The following is a 12,557-nucleotide window of genomic DNA, read 5'->3' as shown; positions in this document are numbered from 1 at the left end:
TCTGGGGATGTGGAGCAAGCAGGGGGTGGGCTCAGAAGCTGACCCTGAGGGGTGGTCGGTAACAGGGGAGCTGGTGGTGGAGTGCCGGCACTGGAACATGGCGGCACAGGGGGAGGGAAGGGTGGAGGTGGGCTGAGAGGGGTGGTGGGAGCTGAGGAGGAGGAGAGGGGCAAGGGGGAGGTGGTGGAGGAGGAGGACCGGAGCTTTTAAGTGAGTCCGAGGTGTTGGAGGAAAGGGAGGTGGAAGAGGAGGACATGGATACGGAGGAGAGGAGGGATGACTTTCTCTCGGGGACTCTGGGCTTTGGCCGGCTGCCCGAAGGAGACATGGACCTGACGTATGAGGGCACTGGGGTTCCAGCTGTGGGGGTGTTGGACTGGCTGGAGTAACCGCTAGATGGGGAGGTCAGCCGGTGCACCCTGTCCGGTGAGGAGGTGGCCATTTTGGGCTTCACTGCAACTCCTCCTTCCTGGCATCGAGCTCCAGGGGCCTGGCTGTTGTTGAGAATCTCACCTCCATTCTGTAATTCTCCTGGGTGAGCCCCAGCTGACATGTTATCTGTGGCATGGGCCGGAGGGGTCTGTGCCCTCTGGTCCCCATGGTTACGAGGGTAGTCCATGTAGTAGCCCCAGGAATCAGCGTAGTCTGAGCGCAAGCTGCTGGTGTCACTTTGAGCAGGCGTCACATGGCATAGAGAGTATACGTTAGACCCACCGCCACAGTTGGCGTTAGCTGCTAGTGACGCCGCAGAGCTACCTGCACTGATGCTACTGTGACTGCGTGGCCGTAGCACCCAAGGGTCATCGTAGTCACTGCTCGGGCTGTGAGAGGGGGAAGAAGGTGAAGCCCCTTTTCCTTTCCCTCCTATTAGCCCCATCTGTAGGCTCTGCTGCAGGCTGGCAATAAGAGTCTCATTGAGCATGGCTCCGTTTGGCTCCTTAGCACCGCCGATGGCACTAACGCCTCCAAGAGGCTTTTTCGCTGAAGTCTTGCGTCTAAGAGAATCTGTACGGGCTGGTGGGAGAGGAGGCTTCTTGGCCTTGCGCAGGGAGATGCTGCGGGACAGCGAGCGATCACTGTACAAGCTCCCAGAGTCTTCCTGATTGGCCATCTCACGGCACTCGTACATGCTGTGCCTGGTGGCCCGTCCAGGTGCTGCTCCATGCCCACTGCCATGGCTGCGAGAGCGCAGGCCTGAGTCCATGTGCATGGAGGTGTAGTATCCATCATTGTCTTGGGAATAGAGGGAGCTGGAGTCAGTAGTGGTCCTGGAGGAGAGATCCAGGCTGCTGTACAACTGGTTTATAGGAGTGGAGCAGCTGGAGGTCAGAGTGCGCTGTGGAACCACCACGTTTTCCGGCGTGTCGTAGATCCACTGCTCTTCTGGCAGACGGGATGGAGGTGTGGGAGCCAAGGTGCTGTGGCTGTGTATACTGCTGTCGGAGTGCCCTGACTCACTAGCAGCTTTTGCGACTTCCCGACCACCATCCTTTGGTGTATGAGTGGGGGTAGAAGTGGTCAAAGCCGGGCAGGTGTAGCTGTGGGTAAAGGCTGTTGGACTGGAGATCATGGGGTCGGTGTTGGTGGAGGAGGCGAGACTGAGCGGTCGAGCTGTCGGGTAAGCGGAGGCTGGCGAGTATTGGAGCTGACTGGAGGTGTGGAGGGTGATGACCTCAGAGGAGCTAGACATCGTGGCATTTGGGATGAGTGAGGTGGAGTAGGCAGCGTGTGGGGAGACCACACATGCCGGACCACCACCCCAATCACTGGCCTGTGTCCCCCTCACCTCCTGAGACTTGGGCCGGGGCAGGGTGCATGTCCTTGGGGCATTTCTCATGTGCACCACTGTATCATCAACTTGAAGCTTGCCAATCTGCCTCGAAGGTGTAGTTTTCTCCTCTGACTTGATGGGGGTGCTGCTATAAATGGGGTCAGCACTGAGGGACACCCTGGCTCCCTGTCTGGGCAGACTGTGAAAACGGGAGGGATCTCTATTGAACTGAGGCAGCATCAAGATCCCGGAGCTGTCACTACTCGAGATGGATATGCTTCCTGTTGAGGAGGAAGCAGAAATGCCGGCCATCTGAGCAGCGATTCCCTGTCCTCTTTGAGCCCGGATTCGTCTCATGGACGGGGGTACAACCTTTACTTCCTCTGTCTGGCAGCCGGAGTCTCTGGTCTCTGAGCGTCGGAGCGTTGAGTTGACGCTCCCAACTCTGCCCAAGGTGGAGTACTGTCCCGGGATGAACATGGAATGTGGTCTGAGCTCTCCGCCGTGTCCCTTTGCTGCTGTCAAAGAAAGAATGAAAATAAGGTAAACATATTATTTATCACAAAACCGGGTTTTCCTTTTCTTGCACCACTACCCTTCTCTTTCTTCGATAACTTATCCTGCAACAATGCCTCCTGCTCTCTTGGCTGGACGTTTAGATACACTGTGGATTCACATGGAGGTTAATTAATTTGATTAGCTGTACCCGTCTCAAGAGCAAATAACTTCTGGTCTTCTTCATTAGACAGAGAGACTCCCTCCTATGCTTCCTCCCTATTATGGCTCTGGCCCAGTCCGACAAAAAAAAGCGAATCATACCCTGGGGTCCAGGACAAGCAGCTGACAAGGTAAGGCAGCCAGAAAGACACACCGGACATGGACACAAACATACACAGTGTTGACATGGTCACTGTCAACACTGTCATACAGGACTGAACATACAGAATATGCAGATGGATGTAGAGGACAAGGACACACACAAATGCAGATATCACAAAGACACACACTCACACAAACACCAGGACATACCGGCTTGTAAACAAACAATTTGAAGAACGAGTTGTAAAACGAGAGACGATCCCTAGTGTGTCTCCCATCTGTGGTGCCTCTCCTGTTGATGCTCGTATCTCAGAACACACACTCACTTCCTTTCTTCTTTCTCCCCCTTCTCGCTCTCTCTCTCCCTCACTAAACCACACATCCACTCTCTTCCTCCTTTGCTAAAAGCTGGAGTGACAGCTTGGCTGCTTTTTCTGCTGCTGCGATAGATTAAGCTGCAGGTCTACTTCGCAGGCAGCTCTTGTGCAGGGAGAGGGAGGGATGAAGCACTGGGACAATTACCCCGGCCCAGTAATCATGACATTCAGAGGCTGTCGTCAGCTGGTCACTAACCAGACTTTCAAAGCTCCTTTCCTATCAGCCTTGGGGATCTTATCGCACAGAGAAATGACATTCTCCTTATACACTGCTGCCGTCCCACAGCTCAGAGACATGTAAATAAACATCAGCCATGCGGTACCGTCAGCACAGCAGTGTCAGCTTAAAAAGCTTAGTGTTCGCTTAACACCCAGCTCAGCTCAGTAGGAGACCTCTAAAACTTAATATATGTTATGTATCCCTCATCTGTTTGAAGGGGTTTGAGGATCATATCTTCTTAAAATGACAAGGGTGGCGGGGTCTTTTTATGTGTTTATGATCAGGGGCCCATTGTGTCATGATCAGTACATGTTGTTAAGTAAGACACACATGAAACACATGCTAAAGATTATCAATAAGGCCCCAGGATTAAGGCACATACACATAATTAACAGAAAAAGAAAAGAAGAAGGATTATGGTCCAATACGTTATAATGAAGGGCAAACCCTGCAATTATCTTCTCTTATGTCACATGATTTTCTGAAGTCTAAAATGAGACTATACTCATATAGTCTCAAACTATATGAGGGCAAAATTAAAACCACAAAACTACTGAAAAAGGATTTCACAACTGGTTCCTGGCTGCAGATAGAGTTAAACAGGGTGGAGGAGAGCAAATGAGGACATTTGGTATGAAGAACTGAAACATGGAAACACATAACATCTGCAGGGCCTTGATCCAACACTGTGGACTTGCATGTGTCATATTCTCCCTCTTAATATGAATTAGTTAGACCAATACTGGAGGGGTGAGTTCAATCTCCACTCAATGGATTAGGGTTATTGCATAAAAGCATCAATGTATGGAGAGTATATGGTTATTGGAAGTAATGAAAGGAGGGATGCTTGTCCAGAATGTTGGTACAGGTCAGTGGACAGTAGAGGGCAACATATTGCCTCAAAGTGATCCATACCTAGCTCATGGTTGAAGTTGTCAGGCAGCCCTGATATAGTCTTTCTGCGTTTGACCTTCTTGGGCCGGCGGGACACGGTGTCAGTGTTAATGAGGGAGCGCCGGATGCTCGCCTGTCGGTCAAACACTGCCCCTGGTAGCCGTGAGGGCGAGAGCAAGGCAGGCGGACACACAGGCAAACAGCAGTCGGTTAGTCGGGAGGAACAAACTCAACAACGTGCAGAAGTTTTTTGGTTTTTTTTTTCAAGTTGAACATGCAACTTCAACAGGGTAGAAAGGGTAAAGGGTCAGTAATACATACAAACTTTTTCTCCCTATCCTCTTGTGGTATATAGCCATACAGATAGTTTTGTATTAATTGCCCTGGTTTTGAGATATCTGTCTTTTACATTTCAGGGTTAACCCCAATGCAATGTAGGTGAACTGAAACCTGTTTGTGATTACATTTTTTCAAAAATTTGAAAGGGTCAATTTTTGGGGCAATCACTGATAGCGATATCACTTATGGGAAATTTAATAAAACGATAATTCATCCTAAGTTATTTTCTTTTAACATAAACACATAAGGTAAAAATCTTTATGTGGATCCCCTATGGGTTTTTCTTTTGTAATTCTACAGTTGAAAAGGTTGAAAGTGCTTCAAAATGTTCTCAAACCTACTTTGGCTTTTCTGTACAGCAATTGCTTGCTTACTTATTGGCCAATATATACACCACTACAGATATATCTGCATAAAGCTTATATTGACTAGTGTATTGGTTTTTTAAACTGTTGACACTGACGTATGTATAGGTATCTTTCTAAAATTAGCGTTATTGTTGATTCTGTTATGTAACTGTTATCACAATACTGTGAGGGTCACCAATAAAATTTGATTTTCCTCCATTTAATTTGGTGGACACAGCTATTTCACAGGCAAATATCTTAACTATGGCAAAGACAACCAAAAGTATCTGTCTTGCATTATACCACTAGAGGAAAGTGACCTGACCCTTTAACTTTACGATCCATCAGCCAAAGAGCCTAAAAATTGACAGACGCTACCAGCCATTACTTTAAAACAGAGAATAACTAAAGCACTGTCTGTTCAAACATTATTTTGGCTTCTGGTTTGTATTAATCTCCAACCCTTATAGAAAGTCACTGAGGTGTAAACATACATGTAAGATTTGTAAGATAGATGGTAGAGTGCATGCTCTTATCTTTACACACATGCACAGGACAGATATGAGGTAAAGTCTGCACACACATGCACGCAGAGTCATTCGTTCCTCTCAATATCCTGCTCACTCTCTGCTCAACTTCCCTGATGGAAGAGTAATATCTTGCTAGGAACTGCTCTTCTTTCTGCTATTTGGCTATCTGGTGACAGCCTGCAAGCGTTAGGGAAATAGAAATTGATATGAGGGCAGACGGTGTCCATCACATTTCCCCCTTAAAGTGACAGAAAGGTCCCAGATCTCTCTCTTGTGTCTGCATGTGTGTGTGTTTCCACTCTCTTTCTCAGTAATGTAAAGCGACAGGAGATGAAGTCAACAATGATTTGTGTGGAGTGGGACCACATTAAGCCCTCATTAGTGTCTGAAAGACGGCCAGATCACAGTTATATTGACCTTGACAACAGCAAATTCAGATGTTGATACTGAACTGCCATTTCGTCTTTGAGCTGTTCGTCATCTGTTTTGCACCTCATGCAAAAATATCTACCTGATGGAGTTTATGTCTTATGAGTGAAACATCACACACGCTACAGTGTAATAAATTGATCATCAGAACTGGCAGAATGAGACGTTATATCTATTTGTATGTGTGTGTCAGATAGAACTGAAATATTGGACATGCTAACAGGGGAATTGCATCGACACGTTACGCTGTGTTCATCTGTCAAACGCCCTGTGATCCGACATAAAGTCAGCGAAAAGCCTTGACCCTTGGATGAGCTGTCGAACGATTTTCACACACAAGCGCTCGCTCACAAATGCATGAAGGAAGGTGAAGGTCAGTCTGCAAGAAGCATGATGAAAGAGGAGACTATACACAGAAGAAACAGGAGGAGAGGCAGACATCCATGACGGACACATGCAGTTTTCTCCTCAGTGGGTGACTGAATCCAGTAATTGATTAGTCTGTATCCACTCAGCCACAGAGGGGTGATAACAGGAACAGTCTGACATTTCCCTTTTTGCTGCTTTACTGAGAATAATATGAGAATAACAATGAAATCTCAAGATATGACATGTTAATATGGCAGATCGTTGAGAGGCAATTTTTATTAGCCATCTAGCGCCACCACCAGGTTTAAGATTAAAACTTTTCCCCAACTAATATCATTCTCGTCATCCCCTGCTGTACTTTGGTGGAGGCTAGTTGTCTTATCCTGTTTCCAGGGTTTGTGCTAAGCTAGGCTAAGCATCACATGGAGCCACTCTGCATTAAACACACTGACATGAAATAAATATTTTATCTTCTCGTGTAACTCTTAGTAAAACAGCAATCAGGCAAATTTGACAGGATAAGAGAAACAAAACAAAATGTGTTTTTGGTGGTGAGAGGTTGATGTTAAAGAACAGACACCAGGGATGAATGAGACCAGATCAAACTCAAAGTAGTTGGATCTTTCTATGTTGCTACTCAATATGGAACTAGAGGACCAGGAGATTTATTTTCCTCTACCAACACTAAAGGGGATTGGTTGCTACTCGGTGGTGAGTGAGAGATGGACACAATGGCTGGATGATTGCGGTTGCCAAGAGGTCATACCTGTGACGTTGATGGGAACTATGTCTGTTGGCACGGCCCGGGCCGCCAGCCTCATTTTCTCCTCTGGGGTGGGGAGGGGTGCGCCCTTGTTCCATACGACCCGTCCGTCAACCTCATACCCCTCCTCTCCTTCACCCCCACCCTGAGGGGTCTGGGGCCTCATGGAGAGCTGGGATTTGTTGTCCTCGGCTGATGAAGCCGTGGACTAGACAGAGAAAGAGGAAGAAGAGGTTAACACAATGTAAAAAAAATAATAAAGATGAGTAGAGAGAAGGAAAGAGAGAGAGAGAGAGGGGGGGGGAGAGAGAGAGAAGGGGGAATGGAAATACAACAGAAACAGGAAGTAAGGAAAGGTAAAAGAGAGAGAGAGAGAGAGAAGGGGGAATAGAAATACAACAGAAACAGGAAGTAAGGAAAGGTAGAAGAGAGGAGAGAAATTACAGAAATAAGGAATGAAAAAGATAATTAAAGTGACAGATAATTGAGACGAGATGAGGGGAGGATGAGAGCCGAATGCAAAGGGGAGAGACAAGACAGGAAAAGGGAGTGAAGGAAGTGAGAGAGATGCGAGAAATTAAACATGATATGGGGTAATGAAAGGCAATGGAAACAAAGATTTTGTCATTTTGAATTAGATCACAGACGTGAGGGAAAAAGAAAAAGGTCAAGATGATAGTAGAAAATGAGAGTGGGAATAGAATATTATAGAACAGAACAGTTAACAAACTGTAACTGACGGACTGTACAAACGTTATTGACACACTCAAACAGACTTAAACATATTACATCGCTGTGACCTTTAGAGGCTTCTGGTGCTGTAAACACATTTCACGATCAATCAAACCCAAATGGAAACACTCACTCAAACACACTCTTGCACGCACATACGCAAACATTGATCAGAGGACACAGACGGCGTTTTAAAGATGGCAGGATGAAAAGCAAGTGAGCAGCAGCGGGGAATAAGAGGGAGAATCACTCACGCATTAAACTGCGTTCACACAGTTCTCAGTCCTGAAGTAGAATTTACTGCTGAGCAGCCAACAGACAACAATGTTTTACTGCAGCATCCAGGCTTGAAATTGAGCAGTTACTCAACAGATAACCAGCTATTTACAGCTTGCTGTCAATGTCCATTTGAGATTTTGAAATCATTGTTTTAAATCATCACAGTGAACACAAGTAATCCCAAATTGTCCTTATTATAGGCATCAACCAAAAATTGCATGGCTGATATGCATCAGGTAGAGCTTCGCCGCCGTGGGGAAAAAAAAGTCCTTTGTGTGATTTTTATTTTTTAATTGCTGGAATAAAGTTGTTCAGAATCTCCAAAATATATCCATATAATCATTCCTTATGTCCGCTACTTTTCCTCCTGACAGGCCCCAACACAATACTGGCTAGGAAAAAATGTCGATTAGTGCTTTCAAACCAACATACAAACCATGCATGGATGGATGGATAAAGGGGGGGAGTCAACAGAGCCCTCAGCAATAGTTTAGTAGAAGGCATGGCTTGTTGTTTTGCACTGTGGCTCAACCTGCAGCCCTGTTTCTCCTCTTTGAAGCTGCTGTCAGGCAAAGTTAGGCTCACTGGCCCCTGGACAACAGGAAGTGATGGGGACGAGAGAAAAACAGCGGAAAGTAGAAAGATAGATAAAGAGAGATGGGAGTTGACAATTAAGAGAGACAACAGAGTGTCATGTGGGTCGAGGGTCGGGAAAGGAATGAAACAAGCGGTCGACATAGAGGGGCTCTGGGGGACAAAGGAGACCCTGACAATAAGAGGGAAAGACCCTCTGACCCTCTTAGGACCCCGCATATCATATTGTGTTAGAAATAAAAATGAGGAGAGGAGGGGAGGCATATGTGGCTGTCAAACCATTCACTCTTCACTTCCCACTCATGGTCTGCCAGTTAAAAGAGAGATAGATAATAGTTTTTGTCTATGACTTTGTTGTTGTTACTTTTCTATTCCTGTCACTTTTCTTCTCTCTATAGTTCTAAATGACAGTACTGTGACAAACAACAGATCCACAAAGTGTAGAGTGTTTTTTCTCTCTATACATTTAGCACTGCCTGAAAAATTATGACATACCAGAGAATGAAAGGCAACTAAAAGAGTGTGTTGAACATTCAATTCAACTCTTCTTTTAATATACACTGACAATCACAACAAAATGTGAGTGTTAGCTTGGTGCTGGTTTCCTATGTACCATTGAACCTAATGAATAACCACAAAATCTGATGTTACTGATTAGTACAATGTAAACCAAGGATCTAGAATTTATTGGCAAAAACTGGTTTGGTTTGTTTTAATTAAATCCCTTTGTCTTCCAGATTTAAAGCTGATAATTCTTTGTGTAAAAAAAGAATTAGAAAGGAAAGCCTCGAAGACAGCAAAGTAACTAGATTAAACTGCATTTCCATATCTAACCACTAGAGGGCAGACTGACTCTGTTAAAAGGACTGGACGAGTTGCCATGGGCTAAATCAGCTGCAAACACTGCTGTGTACACTGCTGTGTACACACACACACACACACACACTCACAGCACTTGTATGTAATCCATACGTATTGAATGTTACACTTGGACAGCTGTACGTGTTAGTCTGTGCAGTGTTTGTGTGTGTGTGTTTACCTTCTTATCATTGTCATCATCCTCCTCATCCTGCAGGCTGCTGGTGGACTGTAAGGGGTCAGAGAAGGTGGGACCCTGAGAGTAGTACTGAGAGCTCCGGAAACCATCTTTCCTCAACTTGTCACATTCTGCAGGACAGACAGAAAAAGAGAAACATTTTATAGACAGAAAACGATTAGGATCTTTGTCTCAAACAGGATTTCTTTAAGCTTTTAATGTAAGAGATCTATAGGAAGTTACTTATTATGAGCACAAGTCTCTTTTTGAGAAGATTTAGTTGAGAGACTCTTCCACACTACCTTCACACACAGCTTTGTTGAGTGTGATACACAACATTTCAGGTCACAATTTTCTTTGTTGATGTAAGATATATTTATGTACCACAAGCAGTCTAAGTTTATCTATTTATCTTTACCTATTTAAACTTTCAATACAAACACTTACTACATACCAATCTCAAGAAATGTATAGTATATATATTGTACAAAAATTATACAATATAAGTCATCCAACAACATTATAGAAGGAAGGATGTGTGAAATTTCTATAGGACACACACAGACGATGCTGTATAACACTTGTCAGCTCTACGTGTGTGTGTTTGTGTATCAATCCTGTTAGACGTTGCCAAGCGCTGCTCACACCTCTCGTCTCCACCTGCTGTGACAGTGTTGTGATGTATGTGTGTGTATGCCCATGCGTGATAAGAAGGGAGTTTATAAATGAATAAATGCGTGTGTGTGTGTGTGTGTGTGTGTGTGTGTGTGTGTGTGTGTGTGTGTGTGTGTGTGCGTGTAACCAAGAGGGGGTATCGGTTTCAGTCTGTCACACACAGATGGCAGAACTGTCCCTCTCTCTCCATCCCCCCTCTTTCTCCAAGGGGGCATTTAGCACATCATATCTTACTCTCTGCAAATATCTACTAGTGCATCCTTTGTCTAGTCTTGTAATAACTAATTACATACTACTGCTACAGCTTAAAGGGTTTTCTGATTCCTGTAATCTAAAGGATGAAGAAATATTAATTGCTGAGTGCAAACATTACATACTTTTTCACAAAAACCTCCCTGGTCTCGTTTCTTGCATCTTTGGGATATAATCAGTGTGTGATGCACACTGAACATCCCTTTTGGTGACTGACTCTCGTGTGCACAAAACTACATGCACATCACTCCTCGCCTGGCACCTCAGAGACGCTGCTTTTGGTCCCTTTCATGTTCCATCTATCTCCATAGCTAATTACCGCCCATCTCAGTGGAGGGACACGCTGGTGCATGTATAATACTGTCAGTTAATGGATCCTAATTGGGTTGGCAAAGGTAGCAACTGTAACAACGGGCTGATGTGGTAGCGGTGTGGAAGAAGGGATTTAGAAAAGCACGATGATAATGAGGATGATGACGGGGAGTGGAGCTGTTACGATGATTGGTGTTGCGTGATTGAGGAAGGTTGATAAAATAAAAGGCCTTGATGAGCCGCTTGTTGCTAGGCAGAAGTGAAGGGAGGGGCGCGAAGACAAGCAGAAAGAATTAAAGATATTAAAAGACAAAAACACTATAGTGGTATTAATAGGGTGTATCCATATATATTTTATAAAGGCATATCAAATGTGCAAATAGTGATTTAGTACACTGTGTGTCTGCTGTTTGGTGTTGAGCAGTTAGCGTACTGAGGGGTTTTAGAGCTTTTAGCTGAAAGTTTGAGGTGCTGAGTTGCAGCCCAGTTGGACCACCGAGGAGCATCGGTCTATAAAGGGGGTTGCAGTGAAGCCTCGTAAACAGAACCAGCACCTGACGACCCCCTTCACTTCTTCAAACAAGTGGTGTTGTTATGACCGAGACTCAACTTATGTCTATGTAGCAGACCAGAGAAAAGTACACTTTTGAGAGTCTCTGTGTGTTCAGCTCTCAGATTCTAACTGAATCTCTGTGGTTTGAAATGTAGTTTCTCTCCTGAATCCCTATTTGTGCTATCAGATGCTGGTTGATTTTGTGGTTTCATGATGGCTTTCAACTAGTATAAGGGCTGCTGATGAAAACACAAGATTTGATTATTTTGCTGCATAATAATAAGTGTTTAAATAACAAAACTTGGCAAAACACTGGATATATGAAAAAAAACTTTTAGAAATGTGTAAAAATAGCTTTTAAGTTATTCAAGTTGTCAATGTTACATATCAAGCTGATTTTGATGATTATAATAGATGATGATTATGAAATTATTACGTTTAAAATCTGAAATCTACACATATTCTTACATAAATAAACACTGTAAACAAACTAATGCCCCGGGTCATCACTGAATGACATCAATGACTAAACTACTGCATAATACTTGGGATATACTGTCAATAATCATATGACTGTTACGTAACTTTCCTGATGTATTTCGACCTGTTGGGACATTATTATTATTATTATTATTTTCTGTAACTCAACAGCTGCCTGCAAAAGCCTCACCGCTAAACACAAGCTGAAACCCACGTGTGTGGATGCACATTGCCATCTGATTGGTTATTGATCGTTTGGCTTTGGAGCAGAAAGAAACTCATGTAGCTTGCTGCGTTCATGCTGACGGCCCTGGATTTAGTGACTGGTTACATGTGCATGACAACAAGGGTTGTCAATCTCCTGATATTACCTAATCTAAATGACTTAATATATTATAAAAAACAGTTATTACTATTACACAAGGAAATTATGGTAGTTTAATTGCTACAGAGATCTTTCTGTTATTATATTTGGATTTAAATGTTGTTGTTTTTTACTGTTGTTATAAGAGAACACTAAATATACTTCCTTAAGGCTGGGCTGTAGTTAGGTGTCAACCCTCCAGTCTCAACTTCCTGGGAGTGGACAATTAATAAAAGACGGTAAAACACACACCCAATGGACAGCACAGGCATTGAACACCTGTTGTACTTCAGTTAGGACCCCTGGGGCTGGGTGTTGCTGACAGGACAGGGGGGGGGGGGGGGGGGCTGAATTAATCCAACCTCCCAGGTGGTGTTTGCGTTCCTAGCAACATCAATATTGCAGGAAGCAATATGCAACAG

The 12,557-nt window shown here is 44.4% G+C and overlaps 1 protein-coding gene across 1 annotated transcript in view; it reads right to left on the bottom strand.

The window, feature by feature from the left end:
• The window catches only part of LOC129107096 (NHS-like protein 1), a 105,143-nt gene that overhangs the window by 7,744 nt on the left and 84,842 nt on the right, over positions 1-12,557 (bottom strand). Inside the window, 5 exon segments of the mRNA XM_054618469.1 lie at positions 2-169; positions 172-2,289; positions 4,103-4,234; positions 6,862-7,066; positions 9,503-9,630. Of these exon segments, the coding sequence (XP_054474444.1) occupies positions 2-169; positions 172-2,289; positions 4,103-4,234; positions 6,862-7,066; positions 9,503-9,630 (2,751 nt within the window).

Source organism: Anoplopoma fimbria, chromosome 18, assembly GCF_027596085.1.
Source record: "Anoplopoma fimbria isolate UVic2021 breed Golden Eagle Sablefish chromosome 18, Afim_UVic_2022, whole genome shotgun sequence".
Lineage (NCBI taxonomy): Eukaryota > Metazoa > Chordata > Actinopteri > Perciformes > Anoplopomatidae > Anoplopoma > Anoplopoma fimbria.
The sequence above is the reverse complement of the archived record's forward strand: the minus strand, read 5'-3'. Positions and strand labels throughout refer to the sequence as shown.